Source organism: Capricornis sumatraensis, chromosome 17 (genome assembly GCF_032405125.1).
Source record: "Capricornis sumatraensis isolate serow.1 chromosome 17, serow.2, whole genome shotgun sequence".
In the NCBI taxonomy this organism is placed as follows: domain Eukaryota; kingdom Metazoa; phylum Chordata; class Mammalia; order Artiodactyla; family Bovidae; genus Capricornis; species Capricornis sumatraensis.
Window position 1 is genome coordinate 68,027,835 of NC_091085.1, and position 20,536 is coordinate 68,048,370.

Genomic DNA, 20,536 nt, shown 5'->3' on the forward strand with positions numbered 1-20,536 from the left:
ACTTTCCGACCAGGAGAGCGCCCGGGTTCCCAGACTGGACCGCTGCAGGGAGGGCGTCTACATGTCACCCGCAGCGAGCCTGGCACCCTCTCTCGGAGTCCCCGGGCCACCTGCCAGAAACGCGCGGGTAGCTGGACGGGAGGTTTCCGAAGGAGGAGAGAGGATGGTGACCGAGGAGGGGGCGCCTCCCTCCCCGGACTCTACAGGTAGGAGCTGGGCGCCGAGCTGGCAGAGCGCGCGGGGGACACACCGCCAGCCCTTGCCTTCTAGTCTGGCGCTTTGGGTGGGCAGGCGGGGCGGGCGGGGGGTGAGGGGGCGGCCCAGGGCCCTCCCCGCAATCCCGCCTCCCGCGGGGTCCCCCTCCCGCCCGTTCCCGGGCCACCCTCGCGCGCCCTCTGCCGGCACCCCAGCCAAGCGTGCCAGAGCGCACCCGCCGCGGAGCCCCGGGCGCGCGGAGGCTGGGACTGCCAGGTGGGGAGCGGCCCACGGCCATGATGGGCGTGGCGGCAGGCTCCTGCTGAGTTGGCACTGGGCACAGAACACACAGCGTGTCCCCTGCCTGCCCTGCTTCCAGCACGATCACACCTCTCCGGCTTTCCCCTGCCTGCCATCCCCGCACCGCCTGCTCGGTCCGACCTCCTAGCGCCGTCCCAGAGCAGTATCTGAGATCGTCGGGAGGCGTCGCTAGAGAAAGTCACACCCTCCCTGGGGGTCCTTTCAGAGTCCAGAGAGGGAGGGGCCTCGAACATCCCCTTCCATCTCTTTTAGTTCCCAATTAAATCCAGACTGTGCGTGCGGCAGATTCCACGTCACGGGCTGGCATTGCGGGGGAGGAAGCTGCGGCCGGAGGGGGAGGGGAGGGCTTGAAGATAACCACCACAGCGACGATAAAAAACCGTCTCCAAGTGTTTGAACACTTACTGTGTGCCAGGCACTGTTCTAAACGTTTTACACGGATTATCTCATCTTCCTCCTCACCATCATTCTATGTGCTACTTACTGTTGTACCGGTACCCCCATTGTACGGATACACAAACTGAGGTTCAGAGGGATTAAATAGCATGCGGAAGATCTTACAGTCAGTAACTGATTTGCCTTTCTGAATTTGAATGCTGACTCTGCCATTCGGTAACTGTGTGGTCTTGGGCCAGTCACTTAACCTCTGTGTACCTTGGTTTGGCTTTCTCATCTATTCCTATGTGATTATAGTATCTCGTTCACAGGGCTTTGAGAGAATTAGATGAGATAAAGCAAGTAGGAAGGAAGCAGGTACAGGTGTCAGAACACCAACAGGCACATAAGAAGCTTTTCAGAAAGTGTTTGCTATTATTGTCCTTCAAGGCAGAGATCAAATATCACCTCCTCTAGGAAGTCTTCCAGGATGGCCTCTCATGCCAGGCAGAGGTTTTCTTTCCTTTTTCTCTGCTCCTACAGCTCCAGGTTTGTACATTTTTTGTACATCTCATTAAGTGAGATAATGTGTCCTAGAACAGATACATACACTGTCTCTCCCCATGAGTTTGTTGTTTAGCTGCCTAAGAGTTCTCAGAAGGGCTGGCTATGAGCCTGACTCACTCTGGTCATTTCAGCCCAGGGCTGGGCACCAATGAGTAGGCTCTATTTATGATGTTCCGGAGGCAACACCCAGATCGGCAGTTCTGGGAGGGCCCCGCCCAGCCGCAGGAGCAGTCTATGACCTGCTTCCCTATCTCCCTCCCTGACTTCCCACCCAGCACGCCAGCCAGGCTGACGAGGAGTTCATATCCCTGGAATTCTCTCCCTGGCTAGCCACTGTCTGGTGAGTCCTCCAGCTTCCAAAGACTGAGCCTCAGTTATCCTATCTGCGAAATGGGCCCAGCAGAGCTGACCCCCCAAAGCTTAAAAGTATTGCAGCATCCTTCAACAGGGTCCGAAGGGTGATGCAGGGTTGAATTCAGAGCAGTAGTATCACCAAGGGAGTAGTTAAAGCCCTCCTGTAATTTTTATCAGTCACCCCAGATCCTCACGAGGGGAAAATGGGACTTTTTATATGACTGCTACTTCAAGACAGATGTCCTGCCTTTCCCCACCTTCCTCACCTAGGTGGGAGCTTACAGAGGAAACTTTTTCTTCTGAAAAAGAGATCTCAGGGTATCTGGCCCCCAGGGACTCTTGATGGAACATAAGAGTGGCCCTAGGGGCCACATGAGATGCCAGCCAACCCACCACCAGCCACCTCAACCCATCTTCCAGAACTGAGCAGGGAGTTACATTCTCAAATTCCCCTCATCTCCAGGATCCCAGGGTGGGGGTGGTTACAAAGGCTATGGACTGTGCCAGCCAGGCCTCTGGGGAGGAAACTCTGTCACCTGTCCAGTATCCGGCATCTGACCCTGCCACTTACCTGGAGCTGTGGCCACAATCCCTGTACTTTCCAAATGGACTGGTCACTTCCTGTTGTTCTGAGAAATTTGATCTGAAACTGGCAGAGGGTTTGAAGTCTCCTAGGACAGCTCTTGTCAAGGAACCAGAGGGGGAACAGTGGCCCACAGAAGGAATGTGACCTACTAGAGGCCACTTAAGAGAGAAGAGGGCAGGCTCCTGAGTGCCCAGGCCTGGGGTGTCATGTGGGAAGGGTCTTACCTTTCTCACGAGATTGTTGTACAGTTAATCAAGTTGTCTGTGTAAAGCATTTGGTATCATTCCTGGTACACAGCAGGTGCTCAAGAAAAGATTAGCCACTTCCCCCTTCCTCTGACCATTTTCAAGACAAACCAATAATCATTCTTGCCAACTCCCTATATAGTCTAGCACCCATGGGATGCACACAGCAGGTGCTTCATGAAGCCAAGCAGGAGGAGATACTGAGCTCAGGATATTTTTTAATATTTGTTTATTTTTGGTGTGTTGGGTCTTAGTTGCCCCACACAGGATCTTTTGTTTTGGCCCGTAGGCTCCAGAGTACATGGACTCAGTAGTTATGAACCATTAGCTTAACTGCCCTGCGGGATGGAACCAGGGTCCCCTGCATTGGAAGACAGGGCTACCAGGGACTGGGCTACCAGGGAAGTCCCCTGAGCTTAGGATTTAAGAGCAGAGGTTTTAACATTCAGCCAACCTGGTGCTGAATCCTGGCATCTACACTTATGAGCTGGATCCTCTTAAGCAAGTGAGTTACCCTCTCACTGCCTCAGTTTCCTCACCTGTAAATTGGGACTAATACTAGAGCCCACCTCATAGGCTGGGTGTGAGGATAGGATGATTAAACATCAAACATTCAGCTCAGCCTGGCATACAGCAGGTATTCATAAGTATCATGACCATCATGGAACCTCCCGATCCCACCACTGTGCCTGACATTGAGCCCCACTGAGTGACTGAGCTCTGAGCCTGGGTTCTAAGGAAGTGGCTGGGGTGGAGTGCCAGGCCCAGCCCTGAATTTTGGGGATGGATGGAACAGCCACCCTTCAGTGGATGGTGGTCACGCAATCTACACAATCCACTGAAGTGTGGATTCGGCTCCGGGTTGCTGAGCTGGGGGAATCTGAGGGTTTGCATCCGAGCTGAGAAATCTGATAGTGAGATCCCAAGGTTGGGCTCCTGCACCCCGAGTGGGCCCCACCACCCAGGACTGGCTGAGTCCCACCCCTGCATCTGAGATGCTGGACCTGGGGCCCAGGGAGGCTCACAGACATCTCCCCCCCATCTTAGAGTGGGGATCAGGCTTCAACTCGGGCAGGGGGTTGCTGGAGGCTGCTTCTACTGGCTCCTCAGAGCCGGCCATGCCTGTGACTTTTCAACCCTGTGTTCAATGATGCCATATCTGGAACTTAAATCAACCACGGTAGGAGAATTTGCACCATGGAAATCAGCAAATAAACATTGATTTTTTTTTTTTAATTTGAAAGTCAGTTTAACAACACACTCCCGGGCCCAGGCTGTCCGCATGACTCTCTAAAAACCACTCCTGAATTCAACACTTGTAAGATTTTACTCACATTGCCCCCACCCCACACTGTCTTTGCCCTGTCTTTCCACCAGGAAAGTCTTTACATTCTTTTTACGATCTACTTCCTGGCTTAAGTCCCACAGATTCTATTAAATAAATATTAGGAGGGGTGGGGTGAAATAAAGTGCAGACAACGTAAGAGCAATGTCATGAAACACTACACAGCTGTTTAGAAGAATGTTCTCGAAGACTTAAATGACAGGAAAAGTACTTTAAAAAAAAAAAAAGCAAGTCATAGAGAATTCCCTGCCAGTCCAGAAGTTAGAACACCATGGTTTCTCTGCCGAGGGCCCAGGTTCAGTCCCCGGTCTGGGATCTGAGATCCCACAAGCTGTGCAGCATGGCCAAAACCAAGCAAACAAAAACCAAGTCATGGGGAATACACAGTATATACAATCATATATAAGCATAAGCGTGATGCTTATAGTATTGATGCCATGAAATATTTTATCTTTTGGTTTTTGGCAGCAGCACGTGGCATGCAGGATCTTAGTTCCCCAATCAGGGATCAAACCCATGCACCCTGTATTGGGAGCATGGAGTCTTAATCACTGGACTACCAGGGAAGTCCCCATGAAGTATTTTATATATAAAATCCTTTTCATATATATAAGATGTTTACACACACATATATATATATATAATTCTTTTCTTACTTAACAAATGTATATTGGGCACCTACTATATACTAGGCAGTGGAAATACAGTGAGGTACAGACAGCCCAGCCCTGTTCTCTTGGGCCCGTAGGAGGGTGATAAGTAAGAGGCAGCCAGGAACAGACCTTCAGTAGAAAGCACGAAGCGTCGTGTAGCTGATAAAGCATGCATGGAACTGGAGGGCTTTCTTCGGCATAATGACATGTGCTTCTTTTTAATCAGGAATTGTAATCAGAAAATGATTCCCACTTCTGATCTCTGAAAGCCCCGCTGCCCCACTGTGTGTGTGTAGCTCTGCTTGCAGCCCCCTGGGGAGCCTGGCCGGTGGCACAGAAGGCAGCAAAGACCAGCCCCCCTCCCCACTCCCCGCGGCTGGCACTTCTCTGTGACCTTGGTCTCCTATTCTCTTGTTTTGTGGTGATTTACATGCTCTTATCTTCTAAATGTCAGGGACAATGTCTGATTCATGCGGTACCTCCCACACTGCTTGGCACAGAAGAAAAACTCAAAACACACTCTCTGGGTTAAGTAGAACTTGGTTCCCCTGGAGGGCTGGAACCTGGCCTCTCTCCTGTGATATTGGTGATATTATTATTTACTTCCTTTCTCCCCACAGTGCCTTCACCTTGCCAGTGCGCCACCTCTCTGCTGCACCCCTAACCTCAGAGCGGGAGGCAGATTCCTGTTCTGGCTCTGCAGACCTGTGCATCTCTAGATTTCAGTTTTCCCTGCTGGGAAGTGGCCCCATCTCCTCTGAGGCCAAGATCGCGGCAAGGCGGACCAGCCCTTGGCCAGGTTGGGGATAAGGAGCGTGTTCTTTGTCTCAGGAACACAAAGTCCCGTTTGTGAGTGCCCGGCACGATTCTGGGCAGGAAGCCACGTGGGACAGGAGGCAACACTGGGCGGAGTGGGCTGGATTTCCAAACCCCCATTTGCGGGCTGGCTGCCGAGGAAGCAGGCCACCAAGTCCCCTCCTCTCACGGCCAGAAGACAAGGTGTCTGTCTGTCAGGCCACACCGCAGCTTCCTTCTTCCTCAGTCCTACCCCAAAGTGCCCCTCCCCTGGCCTCCTGCCTTGGAATGGAGAAGTAGGAAGGGGGAGGCTGACCAAGCGTGAGACTGGGGGTTGGGGGAGTGGATATTTCCAGAGCCTGTGGGTTTGTGGCCAAGAGCAAGGCCAGCTAGAAGCTGTGTCCTGTCCTCTGTCCCTCAGCAGCCCCACTCCATCCCCTAGGATGTGGGGACAGAGACGGGGTTGGGGGGGTCCTACCTCAGCAGTGTGGCAGAGGAAAAACCCCAAAGAGGGAGCAAAGCCAAAAACTTCAAAAGGAGGTGGGAGCAATGCGCCCATTTAACAGAGAGGAATGCTGAGGCCTTGGCTGGGGGTGGATCCACCAGCCACAGAGCTCAAGCCACAGCTCCAGCCTTCTGAGGACTAGTGTTTGTGTGGGGACTGTCTCCCTGCCTCCAAGCCAGAAAGCTCCAAACCAGAGATGGATTATCTCTCTATAAACAAACCCCAGGGCCCTGCACCTCTCAACCTGTGTGTCCTTGGAGGAGTCACTTACCTCCTCTGAACCTCCATCCCTTGTCTGTCATTTCTAATTCAGATACTGCCCTTCCGTGGCGCTATGCAGTCCTCCTGACAGACATTTTTTTCTTTTTTGCTGCGTTGGGTCTTAGCTGTGGCACATGGGCTCTCTAATTGTGGGGCATGGGCTCAGTTGCCCCACAGCATGGGGGATCTTAGTTCCCCAAGCAGGGATTGAACCCGTGTCCCCTACATTGGAAGGCCGATTCTTAACCACTGGACCACCAGGGAAGACCCCAATCAAACTTTACAACACAGACTTTTGTTCTCTTCTAGGCAGGGCCATATCCTCCTGCCTTGGGACTTTTGCATGTGCTGTTCTGAAAACCTGGAGTACCTTTCCTCTCCTCTACTCGCCCCTTCTTACCCTTCAGGCCTGGGTTCATATGTCACTTCCACAAGAAGGCCTCCCTGCCCTCCTCCTTGCACTCTGCACCTCTCCTGGCAATCCTAACAGAGTGTAATGATGTATTTACTGAGTGATTTGATTCATCTGGCCTCCCCATTAGCCTCTACTGCTGCTACTAAGTCGCTTCAGTCGTGTCCAACTCTGTGTGACCCCATAGACAGCAGCCCACCAGGCTCCCCTGTGCCTGCGATTCTCCAGGCAAGAACATGGGAGTGGGTTGCCATTTCCTTCTCCAATGCATGAAAGTGAAAAGTGAAAGTGAAGTCGCTCAGTCATGTCTGACTCTTCGAGACCCCATGGACTGCAGACTACCAGGCTCCTCCGCCCATGGGATTTCCCAGGCAAGAGTACTGGAGTGGGGTGCCATTAGCCTCTAAGCCCCATGAAAGTGAAAGTGTTAGTCACTCAGTCCTGTCTGACTCTTTGTGACCTCATGGACTATAGCCCGCCAGGCTCCTCTATCTATGGGATTCTCCAGGCAAGAATAATGGAGAGGGCTGCCCTTCTCTAGGGGATCTTCCCGACCCAATTGAACCCGAGTCTCCGGCATTGCAAGTGGATTCTTTACCATCTGAGCCACCAGGGAAGCGAGCCCCGTGAAGACAGGTTTTCTCTTATCCACTGCTGTATCCTCACACAGTACCTGGCACATAAAAGGTGCTCCATAAACATTGGTTAAAAAAACCTGTAAAAGAAGAGAAATTAAGAAGGGAAGGAGGCACACCAGCTTCAGGATGATGGTATCCTCTGGGGAGGGAAGGAAGGGAATAGGTCTACGGAAGGAAAGATCCTAAAAGGGGCTCAACTTGGGGCTTCCCTGATGGTCCAGTGGCTAAGACTCCTCGCTCCCAATGCAGAGGGCCAGGGTTCAATCTCTGATCAGGGAACTGAGGTCCCACTTGCTGCAGCTAAAGATTCCTCATGCTGAAGCTGAAAGTCCCCCATGCCGCAACTAAGAACCAACACAGCAAATAAAATAAATAAATATTTAAATAAAAAGGGCTCAACTGTCTCTGGAGTGTTGTGGTTAAAGAGAATGGACTCCACATCCAGATGGCCTGAGTTCAAAGCCCACCTTTAACTTGATACCACAAGCACACTCCATAAAAGAAAATGTGGCAAATCAGACCTCATCCCAATTTAATACTCCACAAAAGACCATCTGAGGAGAATGAAAAGAGGAGCTACAGACTGGGAGAAGATATCCAACAGAGAACTCTCTGGAACATCTCGATATATCCTAGAATATTCAGAGAAGTCTCAAAACTCAGTTAAAAAAATCCAATTAGGACACAGGCAGCAGACAAGAACAGATATTTTGCTAAAGAGGATATACAGATGGCAAAGAAGCACGTGAAAAGATGGTCACCATCATTAGCCAGTAGAGAGATGCAACGTAAACCCACAGTGAGATATGGCTACACACCAATCAGAATGGCTAAAACAAAAAACAGTGATGGCAGTGAGGATGTAGAAAAAAGCTGGATCACATACATTGCTACTGGGAATATAAAATAGTGCAGCCGTTCTGGAAAAGTATATGGCAGTTTCTTAACTTAAAAACAAATAAAAATAAACAGGCACTGGCTATATGACCTAGCAATTGTACTCTTTGGCATCTATACTGGAGAAATGAAAACTCATGCTCATACAAAAACCAGGAGAGGACTCGTCACTGAGGCCTTATTCATAGTAGCCAAAGACAGGAATCAACCCAGATATCCTCCAACATGAATGATTTCTTTTTTGGCCCTGCCTTGCAGGATCTTAGTTCCCCAAGTAGGGATGGAACCTGGAGTCCCTGAAATGGAAGCTCGGGGCCCGTTCCTAACCACTGGGCCCCCGAGGAAGTCCCATAGTGTGAGGTACATCCGTCCCATGGAATGCGACTCAGCAACCAAAGAGGATAAACATCTGTAGCAAGCAGCATGGATCTCAAGAGAATGATGTTGAGTGAAAAAAAGCCATCTCAAGCGGTCACACAGCATATGATTCCAGTTACTGTATGACATCCCTGACATGACAGAATAATACAGCTGGAGAACAGATGAGTGGAGGCAGTGGTCAGGGAGGCAGGAGGGAGAGGATGAGTGTGGCTATAAAAGGTTAGATGGAAGCACTCTCGTGATGAATGTTCTGTATCTGGACTGTGGCAGTCATAGGAATTGACATGTGATGAAACAGCATAGAATGAAGGAATTCCCTGGTGGTTCAGTGGTTACAACTCTGATCTTCCACTACCAGGAGCCCAGGTTTGATCTCTGCTCAGGGCACTAAGATCCTACAAGCCTCACTATTTGGCCAAGTAAATAAATAATGTTTAAAAATTGCATAGGACTAAATACACGCACACACACATATGCACACAAACAAGCGCATAGAAAACGGGGCAACCTAAATAAGGTGGGAGGATTTTAATCAGTGTCCATATCTGACTGTGATCCGGGCTGTAGTTGAGCGAGATGTCACCACTGGGGGAAACTAGATGAAGCAGTATGGCTTCTCTCTTTTTATTTCTTAAACTGCACAGGAATCTACAATTGCTGGTAAGTAAAAAAGCTGTATCCATACAGCCATCCATCTTTTAGAATGACTTTTACAAATGTAAAACTGACAGTCCCAACTGCTGGCGAGGAGATGGAGCAATCCAAACTCACATGCATTGCTAGTGTGCGTATAAAACAGTGTAGCCCCTTTGAAAACCAGCTTTGCGGTTTTTTGGACAGTTAAACATGCACTTACTATATGGCCCATCTATCACACGCCTACATATTTGTGCAAGTGAAAGGAAAGCTTCTGTTTGCACATAAGCCCTGCACGTGAACACAGGCTATATTTATAATTGCCCAGAATTAGAAATAATCCAAGTGGAGGACAAATAATCAAACTATAGTATGTTATCAAATACTACTCAGTAGTGAAAAATGCATGTCAGTGTGCACACGTCAGTATGAATGAATCGCAGATGAATACGGCTCTGTGGAAGAAGCCAGCCTTGAAAGGCTGATCATCTATGCAAGTCCACTGAGGATATTCTGGAAAAGGGAAATGTACAGGGAAAAGGAACAGGTCAGTGGTTGCCAGGGGCTGAGTGAGGACAAAGTGGATATAAAGGGACATGAGGACTTTGGGGGGGTGATGAAAATATTTTGTGTCTTGACTGTGGTGGCTACACAACTTAATGCATTTGCTAAAACCCATAGAACTGTATGCTCCATATACACGGTGCTAGTGGTAAAGAACTCGCCTGCCAATGCAGGAGACATAAGAGACTCAGGGTTCAATCTCTGGGTTGGGAAGACACCCTGGAGGAGGGCATGGCAAGCCACTCCAGTATTCTCGCCTAAAAAATCCCATGGACAGAGGAGCCTGGTGGGCTACAGTCCGAAGGGTCGCAGAGACTTGGACACGATTGAGCATGCACGCAACACAGCTGATCACACAGCCGTGTTAGTGAAGCCCTGTCCCACCCATCTGGGAGGAGGTTTAACTAGCCATGGGGCACCAACAGTAGCAAATTCTTGGCCAAGAGACCCACGTCCTGTTCACTGCACCCCGACTTAGATTGGGAGTTCAAGGCTCCTCCAGAAAGGGCAGAAACTGCCCCCTCCCTGCAACCCCCTCTCTCTGGTGGGGAAGGGAGCGGATTCTCCAGTCCCGGGCTGGCAATGGAATGTTGTGTCGTTGGTTGCCCAGGCGACCAAGGCCTGCTGGGTGGCTGCCTTCCGGGAGTACTGAGCGTGCAAACCGTCCATCAGAAGCCCCCAGGGCCTCCTGCTGCTGCTGCTAAGTCGCTTCAGTCATTTCCGACTCTGTGCGACCTTGTGCAAAATTCCAGAAAGAAAGCAAGTCCGGGGCAACTGCGGGAGAATGGCAGTGCCCTGGGAGGAATATTTCCAACTGGTTTTGGAAGAGAAACTGTCTATGTGAGTGGTGTGCAGGGTGCACTGAGAGGCAGGCAGGATGGGTGGGCAGGAGTGGGTGGGTTGGCCCCTTCCTACCCCCCTTGATCCTGGCTTCTTCGGGCAGTTCTTGGTGGGGGTTTATGCCCCACTTCCCAGAGAAAGACGCTGAGCCTTGAAGGAAATGGCAATTTTCCCAAGGTCTCGGGTAGTTAGGGCCGAGCTGGGTCAATAATCCAGGTCTCTGATCTGTGCCTGAGCCCCACCCCTAGCTGATACCCAGTTGAGATGAAATCGTTTGACCCAAGGTGGGAAGGAATTACTCTTGTACCCTCTCCCTGAAAACTAAATTTTAGAGGAAGATTGGAGGAACCTTGTCTGCCTTGTTCAGCACTGTGGCTGGAGGGGGTCCCAAATTCAGTATCATTTAATATATCATTATATATATATTTTTTGGCTGTGCGGCATGTGAGATCTTAGTTCCCCTGCCAGGAATCTGCCTGCAATGCAGGAGACCTGGGTTCGATCCCTGGGTCTGGAAGATCCCCTGGAGAAGGGCATGGCTACCCACTCCAGTATTCTTGCCTGGAGAATTCCATGGACAGAGGAGCCTGGTGGGCTCCAGTCCTTGGGGTCACAAAGAGTCAGACACGACTGAGCAACTACCGCTTTCACTTTCACCAGGAATCAAACCTGTGCTTTCTGCAGTGGGAGTGTGGACTCTCTTAAGATTTATTTATTTATTTATTCTGATTTTTTTGGCTGTGGTGGGTCTTTGTTGCTGCACATGGGCTTTCTGTAGTTGAGGTGAGTGGGGGCTGCTCTTTGTTGCTGTGCGTGATCTTCTGATGGTGGTGGCTGGCTTCTCTTGTTGTGGAGCACAGGCTTTAGGGGTGCAGGCCTCAGTAGTTGCGGCTTGCAGGCTCAATAGTTGTGGTGCGTGGGCTTACCTGCCCTGGGGCATGTGGGATCTTCTCAAACCAGGGATCAAACCAGTGTCCCTTGCATTGCAAGGTGTATTTAACCACTCGACCACCAGGGAAGCCCGAGTGTGGACTCTTAACTTAGGAGAGTCCCCCAACTTCAGTCTCAGAGTCAGTAAAACGGGAGGGTTTCCCCTGGACCAGAGCTGGGCAAGCCAAGTGGAATGATAGCACATCCTTCCTGCTTCCGACACAGCTGACGCTGTGGGGCTGGGTCCAGCTGCTCCTCTCTCCTGGGAGCCTGGCTCCAGATCTCAGTCTCCTTCTAGACCCTCCCCCGCAGAGATCAACCTGCAGGTCAGTCTCAACTTGGCCTTATGGAAGAGCTGACCTCCCTGCTCCCCACTCAGCCTGCCATCAGCAGCAAAATCCTTCCAGCATCGAGGTTCCTCTTTGAGCTCCCCTCTCCCTGCCTCATCACCCCATCTGCTCTCCTCTCCAGTGGTACCCAGAACCCACTGCTCCTTACCTCTCTACAGAGCCACGCAGACCAGAATCACATCCTCTCCACATTATCCTGTGATCTGTCCCGGGTCCCCTGCAGCTGCCCCGCCCCTCTTATTGGCCTTGCTCCCCAGAGCAGCCAGAGGGGTACCTCCTCTGCCTCAAACCCTCCCATGCTTCGCATCTCACTCAGAGTCAAAGCCAGAGACCCCCTTCATCGCAGCCCACCACAGTCTGACCCTCGTAACTTCTCTAATTTCAATTCCCACCACTCTGCGCCTCCCTCCCTTCCCACCACACTGTCCTCCTAGCAGCTCCTTCTACATACCAAGGTCCTTCTCTTGGGGTCCAGCATTGACTATTCCCTCAGCCTAGAATCTGTTCCCTGCAGCATCCACATGGCTCCCTCCCTCTTCCCCTTCAAGTCTCTGCTCAAATATCCCTTTCTCAGAGACTTGTCTGTCTCCCTATTGAGAGATTTCCTTTAGTCTGCTGACTTTTTCATCTCAATCCCTACCGTGTCCCAGCATAGTTTATTTTTATTATTATTTTTTTGGCTGCACCACACAGCGTGTCAGATCTTAGTTTTCTGATCATTAGTCAAACCTGCACCCCATGCTTTGGAAGCCTGGAGTCTTAACCACTGAACTGCCAGCAAAGTCCCTGAAAGTGTGAAAGTGAAAGTGTTAGTCGCTCAGTTGTGTCCAACTCTTTGTGACCCTACGGACTGTAGCCAACCAGGCTCCTCTGTCCATGGGGATTCTCCAGGCAAGAATACTGGAGTGGGTTGCCATGTTCTCCAGGGGATCTTCCAGACCCAGGGATCGAACCTGGGTCTTCTATGTCTCAGGCAGATTCTGTACCATCTGAACCACCAGGAAGCCCAGGGAAGTCCCTAGCATTGTTTGTTGTTTGTTAGCTTTCTTTTCTGCATTCCCTAGTGGGATGCCAGCTCCTGGAGACCAGGGATCTGTCTGTCTTGACCAAGACTGTACCCCCCAGTGCCAAGAACAGTGCTTGGCACAGAGTAGATTCTCAGGACAATTTGCTGAATGAGTACAAAGTTCCAGAGCCAGGAGGCGGCTAATAGAGGCATGTTAGGCACCGCTGGAGAATTTGGGGGCCTACCTCCTGCCTCCCTTACTCCCACTTCCTTTTGCCCCTCCAGGAAGATCCCGGAGCAGAACATGGACCACGTCCCCCCGGTCCTGCGTCTCTTGGAGAAGAGGCAGGAGCTGGTGGATGCAGACGGGGGCCTTCAGGCCCAGAAGGAGGTGAGCCACTCAATGTAGTCCCTGAAACTTTGGGGGGACTCCAGACCCCTCCAAAAAAAGATGAGAAAGTGATGGAGCCAACTTATTACCACAAGGTCTGAGACGAGCCACTGTTCTGAGCCTTGCTTTCCTCATCTGTCAAATGGGGGTCAAATGAGGTCAGTGGTTGGTGCAAATCAATGTGCACTGAGCAGCTACTGTGTGCAGGGTATGCCCTGGGATGTAGAAGTCTCACCACAGCCCCTGCCCTCATGGGCTCACAGCCTAGAGAAGAGAACAGACAAGTGTCCAGGTAGTGACTGCTGTGAGGGGGGAAGCACTGAGCAGGGATGGCGGAACCCCAGAGAAAGACCCTGTCTCTACACAGGGATGGTCACGGAGGACTTCCTGGAGGAAGTGATGTCTTAAGGATGGCTGAAGGGCAAGTCAGCTTCTCCAGCAAAGAGGGATAGGGTGAAAAGGGAGAAACACACAGAGGGGACAGCATATACAAAGACAGGAAGGTGAGACCAAAACACAGGTGGGTAAGAGTCTGGAAAACAGTGTCAAAGGAGACAGGGTGAGCTGAGGCCTGAAGGAAAAGCAGGGATGCTGACATGCAGGGGCTACTGGAGAGAATTGGGGCTTCATCATAGGTAGTGGGAGCCACAGGTAGATATGAGCCAGGGTGCAGCAGCAAGATTAAGGGAAAAAGATGAGCAGAGTTAAACATGAACCTGAAGCGCTAGATGACTTGAAACGCCAAATACACACAGATATCTACTGCTTATCGGCCAGGTGTTCGAGATCACAAAGGCCTCCCTGAAACAGCGATGGGAACAGTTGGAACAGAAAGAGCAGGAGCTAAAGGGGTCATTCATCCGCTTTGAAAAGTTTCTGCAGGTATGTGGAGACTGGTGGGGGGGGGGTGGGGAGGCAAGGCAGAGGTCACAAAGTCACAATCCTATAGGAGCCAGACAGGTCACAGAAACTTAAAAAGTGGGTTCACCCAATTGAAAAGAATAAAATAAGACCATCCGCAGCAACATGGATGGTTGTCATACCTAGAGATTGTCATACTTAGTGAAGTTAATCAGGCAGGAAAGGAATATTGTATGACATCCCTTATATGTGAAATCTAAAAAGAAATCATACAAATTAAATTACTTACTTACCAAACAGAGAGACTCACAGTCTTAGAGAAGGAACTAATGGTTTCTGGGGAGGCAGGGCAGGGGGGCTGGCGGTGGGGTGGAAATGGGTGAGGAACGGATGGTTATGGAGCTTGGGATGGACATGTACACAGTGCTATATTTACAATGGATAACCAACAAGGACCTACTGTATAGCACAGGGAAATTTGCTCAACGTTCTGTGGCAGCCGGGATGGGAGGAGAGCTTGTGGGAGAATGGATACATGTGTATTTTATGGCTGAGTTTCACTGTTCACCTGAAACTACCACAACATTGTTAATCCGCTTCAGTTCAGTTCAGTCGCTCAGTTGTGTCCGACTCTTTGCAACCCCATGAATCACAGCACACCAGGCCTCCCTGTCCATCAGCATCTCCCAGAGTTCACTCAAACTCACGTCCATCGAGTCAGTGATGCCATCCAGCCATCTCATCCTCACTCGTCCCCTTTTCTTCCTGCCCCCAATCCCTCCCAGCATCAGAGTCTTTTCCAATGAGTCAGCTCGTCACATGAGGTGGCCAAAGTACTGGAGTTTCAGCTCTAGCATCATTCCTTCCAATGAACACCCAGGACTGATCTCCTTCAGAATGGACTGGTTGGATCTCCTTGCAGTCCAAGGGACTCTCAAGAGTCTTCTCCAACACCACAGTTCAAAAGTATCAATTCTTCGGCACTCAGGTTTCTTCACAGTCCAACTCTCACATCCATACATGACCACTGGAAAAACCATAGCCTTGACTAGACAGACCTTTGTTGGCAAAATAATGTCTCTGCTTTTTAATATGCTGTCTAGGTTGGTCATAACGTTCCTTCCAAGGAGTAAGCATCTTTTAATTTCATGGCTGCAATCACCATCTGCAGTGATTTGGGAGCCCAAAAAAATAAAGTCTGACACTGTTTCCACTGTTTCCCCATCTATTTCCCATGAAGTGATGTGACCAGATGCCATGATCTTCGTTTTCTGAATGTTGAGCTTTAAGCCAAATTTTTCACTCTCCTCTTTCACTTTCATCAACAGGCTTTTTAGTTCCTCTTCACTTTCTGCCATAAAGGTAGTGTCATCTGCATATCTGAGGTTACTGATATTTCTCCCAGCAATCTTGATTCCAGCTTGTGTTTCTTCCAGCCCAGCATTTCTCATGATGTACTCTGCATATAAGTTAAATAAGCAGGGTGACAATATACAGCCTTGACATACTCCTTTCCCTATTTGGAACCAGTCTGTTGTTCCATGTCCGGTTCTAACTGTTGCTTCCTGACCTGCATATAGGTTTCTCAAGAGGCAGGTCAGGTGGTCTGGTATTCCCATCTCTTTCAGAATTTTCCACAGTTTATTGTGATCCACACAGTCAAAGGCTTTGGCAGAGTCAAAAAGCAGAAATAGATGTTTTTCTGGAACTCTCTTGCTTTTTCCATGATCCAGCGGATGTTGGCTGTTTGATCTCTGTTCCTCTGCCTTTTCTAAAACCAGCTTGAACGTCTGGAAGTTCACAGTTCGTGTATTGCTGAAGCCTGGCTTGGAGAATTTTGAGCATTACTTTACTAGCGTGTGAAATGAGTGCAATTGTGCAGTAGTTTGAGCATTCTTTGGCATTGCCTTTCTTTGGGATTTGGATGAAAACTGACCTTTTCCAGTCCTGTGGCCACTGCTGAGTTTTCCAAACTTGCTGGCATATTGAATGCAGCACTTTCACAGCATCATCTTTCAGGATTTGAAATAGCTCTACTGGAAGTCCATCACCTCCACTAGCTTTGTTTGTAGTGATGCTTTCTAAGGCCCACTTGACTTCACATTCCAGGATGTTTGGGCTCTAGGTGAGTGATCACACCATCGTGATTATCCGGGTCGTGAAGATCTTTTTTGTACAGTTCTTCTGTGTATTCTTGTCACCTCTTCTTAATATCTTCTGCTTCTGTTAGGTCCCTACCATTTCTGTCCTTTATCGAGCCCATCTTTGCATGAAATGTTCCCTTGGTATCTCTAATTTTCTTGAAGAGATCTCTAATCTTTCCCATTCTGTTGTTTTCCTCTATTTCTCTGCATTGATTGCTGAAGAAGGCTTTCTTATCTCTCCTTGCTATTCTTTGGAACTCTGCATTCAGATGCTTATTATCTTTCATTTTCTCCTTTGCTTTTCACTTCTCTTCTTTTCACAGCTATTTGTAAGGCCTCCCCAGACAGCCATTTTGCTTTTTTGCATTTCTTTTCCACGGGGATGGTCTTGATCCCTGTCTCCTGTACAATGTCATGAACCTCTGTCCATAGTTCATCAGGCACTCTACCTTACCTATCAATTCTAGTCCCTTAAATCTATTTCTCACTTCCACTGTATAATCATAAGGGATTTGATTTAGGTCATACCTGAATGGTCTAGTGGTTTTCCCTACTTTCTTCAATTTAAGTCTGAATTTGGCAATAAAGAGTTCATGATCTGAGCCACAGGCAGCTCCTGGTCTTGTTTTTGCTGACTGTATAGATCTTCTCCATCTTTGGCTGCAAAGCATATAATCAATCTGATTTCGGTATTAACCATCTGGCTATACTCCTATACAAAATAAAAAGTTTTGTTTTGTTTTTTTAAGTTGGTTTACCAATATAAGAGGGGCCGGTGGGAAATACGCACTGCCTGAAGCATTTTAAAAAGCGTGGGAGAGAAGTGAGGGATCGAAAAGATTCTAGTTGAATTTGGCCCGCAGGCCATCTCTTTGCAACCTCTGACTCAACGTGTGAGTATTGGGACAGAGTGGCTGCGGCGAGCTCTGCAGGCTCCCAAGTCTTGAGGGTCGTTGTCTTCTCTCCATCCCCCTTTCTCAGGACGCCGAGGCCCGTCGCAGCCGCGCACTGCGGAGAGCCGAGGAGGAGCGGCACCTGGCGGGCCGCCGGGAGGCGGAGGCGCTGAGGCTCCGGGCTCAGCTGGCCGAGCTGCAGCGGGAGCGCGCGCGGCTGCAGCGCGGGCTGCAGCGTCTGGAGCCCTGCGCTCGCCTGCTGGAGCAAATGTTGGAGCTGTTGCCCGAGGTGAGCGCCCTGCAGGAGGTTTTGGAAGTGAATCTTATTGTCAACCCCATTTTACAGACGGTGCAACTGAGACTCAGAAAGATAACCTACTGAAGGACACACAGGCAGGTGGGGGAGGGGGAATCCAGGAACTCAGTTCAATGAAACAATGAATTGACATTCATCACAGGCAGTGAAACTTAGCTGGGTTTAACCGTAGAGATGGGGAGTGAAAGTCGGCTCAGTCATATCTGACTCTTTACGACCCCATAGACTGCAGTCCAAGGAATTCTCCAAGCCAGAATACTGGAATGGGTAGCCTTTCCCTTCTCCAGGGGATCTTTCCAACCCAGGGATCGAATCCAGGTCTCCCGCATTGCAGGCGGATTCTTTACCAGCTGAGCCACAAGGGAAACCCAAGAATACTGGAGTGGGTAGCCTATCCCTTCTCCAGCTGATCTTCCCAACCCAGGAATCGAAAAGGGGTGGGGAGGGGCGGGAGTAACTAACTCTTGGGGCGCAGGGATGTGTGATGCCCTCATTTCAGTTAGGCTAAGGAGGCACGGGGTTTGAGCATGGGCAGAGGAGGGGGCCGCCGGCCCGGTGAGTACCCCCTCCCGACCCCATCCCAGTTCCAAGAGGTCCCCGAACTGGTGGCGCGCTTCGACGGGCTGGCAGACATGCAGGCGGCGCTGAGGCTCACGGAGCGCCAGCGGCTCGCGGAGCTGGAGGAGGCGCGCGCGCGGCTGCAGCGGCTGCGGGACTCCTGGCAGGACGAGCTGCTTCTGCAGGGCCAGCGGCGAGCGCATCTCTTGGAGCGACTGGAGTCGGCGCGGGAGCGCACGCTGCACTGGGTACCGAGGCCGGAGGAGGTGGGCGTCCGGGATCCCAGGCTCCCATCGCCGCGAGGAGAGCCCGGGTTAATAAGAGCAGATGTGGCAACACTACTTTCATGGGCAGTTTTCCTTGAGAGAGCCTCGGGGATCTGACTTGCGGGAAGCAGAGGGGAATGGGGCTCCAGCCCTTCTCAGGCCGGCTCACACCTTAATGGGGCAGGGGGCGGGGTGTTCTCCAGGAATCCAAGTGGATTCAGATCCAGAACACGGCGGCTGAGAAGACCTTGCTCCTGGGGCGCACCAGGATGGCAGTACTCAATATGTACCAGCTGGTGTGTCAGCATCAGAGACGGCCACCCACCCTAGACATCGAGGACACCGAGGGGCAGCTGGAGCAGGTGAGGACCCCTCTGCAGCTCACCTCCAGCTCCCCAACTTTTGGGAACATACGGTGCCTGCGATCCCACCTTCTCTGGGTTGAGCATAACCCTCTGTGATCAGAGCCAATTCTCCTAGCTGTATGGCTGCCTAGTCCTCTGCCTGAGAGCCTTGGATTGGTCTCGACTCTGCTGCTACAAGGACAGAAGGAAGCTGGACCATCTCCGGCTCTCAGCAGCCTCACTGTACGCTAGGCCAGGGTACATACTGATGGATACAATACATTTATACCAAGAGTTCGTTTTAGGATCAAACAGTGCAAACAAGTGACAACATCGATAAAACCAGGGGACGGAAACTCACTTTTAACGAGTCCCTGACCCTCTGGCTCCTGCATGGACAAGCCTTAGCTTCCCCTGGGGTGTGAAGACGGGGTTGTACAGTGGTTTTTCTTTCTGCACAATGGCATCACAAAGGTCACTGTGTCCAAGGATGCCTGGTTTTTCTATTCACTCAGGTTTTTAAGGTGGTAGAACACGTGACCTGGTTTACACGGGAGGGAGGGGGTTTCTAACGTTGGACCCTTCTGTTAGGATTCTAGTGGGTGCCCAAAGCGTAGCCTCTGTGAGAAGTGGAGGAAGCAAAGCGAGGCATCCCACCTTTGCCCCAGCCCATCTCACTCCTGTCCTGTACCCCGAGGCCAGAATTCCAACCAAATGCCAAGAACTGGATCCCCAGAGCCTACCTTAGTGCCACATCCGAGTCAGGCAGATTCATGTGTACACCACTGTTCTCTTAAGTGTGGCCCAGGTACCCCAAGGGACAAAAGAAGACTCTAGGAGGGACAGAGGCTCGGTATGAAGTAACAGGCAAAAGCCAGTCCCTTTTCAACCAACTCTCTGATCTTTCCAAAGAGAAAGATTCAGTAGTGTTGGGAGTTGGGGGCGGTGACAATTATGCCTTTAACACCCATAATACCCCTGGTCTCCAGGGCCTGGGCTCACATCTTTTGTGGGCAACTGTAGCTGCCAGAATTCAGTAACCTGATTTCATTTTCATTTGTTATTCTTCCAGTTACCCCCACTTATGACAAGGGGTAATTTAATCTCTTTCCACTTTTGGTGGAGACATAGTTTCCTTGTCAGATGTTTATTTCAGTGACAAAGGTGAAGGAAGAGCCCAAGGTAAGATTACCATCATGTTCTAGGTCTTGGCACTGGATCCATGGGTGTTCATTAAGCTCGTATCAATAAATAGGTTAATTTAAACAAAATAAAGGAGAAGATGAGAGTAGGTCATACACTAATGAACATGACTGATCGAACTAAAAAGAAAAAAAAAATAACTGATGTAAGTGAAAATACTAACTCAACTATAATACAGGTGATAGCCAGCTAGAAAACTGAAAAGTGCCTGTGAATGAATTGCGTGGGAGGCTTTGACTGAGATGTTGGACAAGGCTTAAAAAACCTAGAAGGGTTTAGACCAGGTTCACTGCCCCTGGGGAGCCAACATCATTGCTATCTAATAGAAGTCTCTATCTCCCACCTCTGCTTTACATCCTCTGGTTTTGGGGGGGGTGGGGACTGGACACTCAGGAGCTGGGATCTGACTCTGGCTGTGCTGCGACCCCAGGTGAAGCTGTCCATTCTGGACCTCTCTGCCATGCTGGCCGGACTCCATCAGGCTGAGTCCACCACCCTCACCTCCTAACCCGACCCAGGTGAGCAGCGGGAGAGGGACTCCTCGAGGGACCCAGCCCGAGGACAGGGGAGGCACACATTTCCTGCAGGGTGTGGGCTGAGCGGCTCTCACCAGAAAGATGGGAGGGCTGTGCCCGCTCAGACGGCAGTGGGGTGTACACAAGAGGCACAGAGCAAGTACTAAGTAAATGTGAGCTACATGGGGG

The 20,536-nt window shown here is 50.5% G+C and overlaps 1 protein-coding gene across 1 annotated transcript; it reads left to right on the forward strand.

Annotated features, from left to right (window-relative positions):
* Nucleotides 1-10,514: 10,514 nt before the first annotated feature.
* On the forward strand, nucleotides 10,515-20,340 carry CFAP73 (cilia and flagella associated protein 73). Its single transcript, XM_068990258.1, has 7 exons — nucleotides 10,515-10,570; nucleotides 13,142-13,247; nucleotides 14,025-14,129; nucleotides 17,234-17,434; nucleotides 18,046-18,285; nucleotides 18,489-18,647; nucleotides 20,263-20,340. The coding sequence occupies exons 1-7, from the start codon at nucleotides 10,515-10,517 to the stop codon at nucleotides 20,338-20,340; spliced, it is 945 nt and encodes a 314-aa protein (XP_068846359.1).
* Nucleotides 20,341-20,536: the final 196 nt, after the last annotated feature.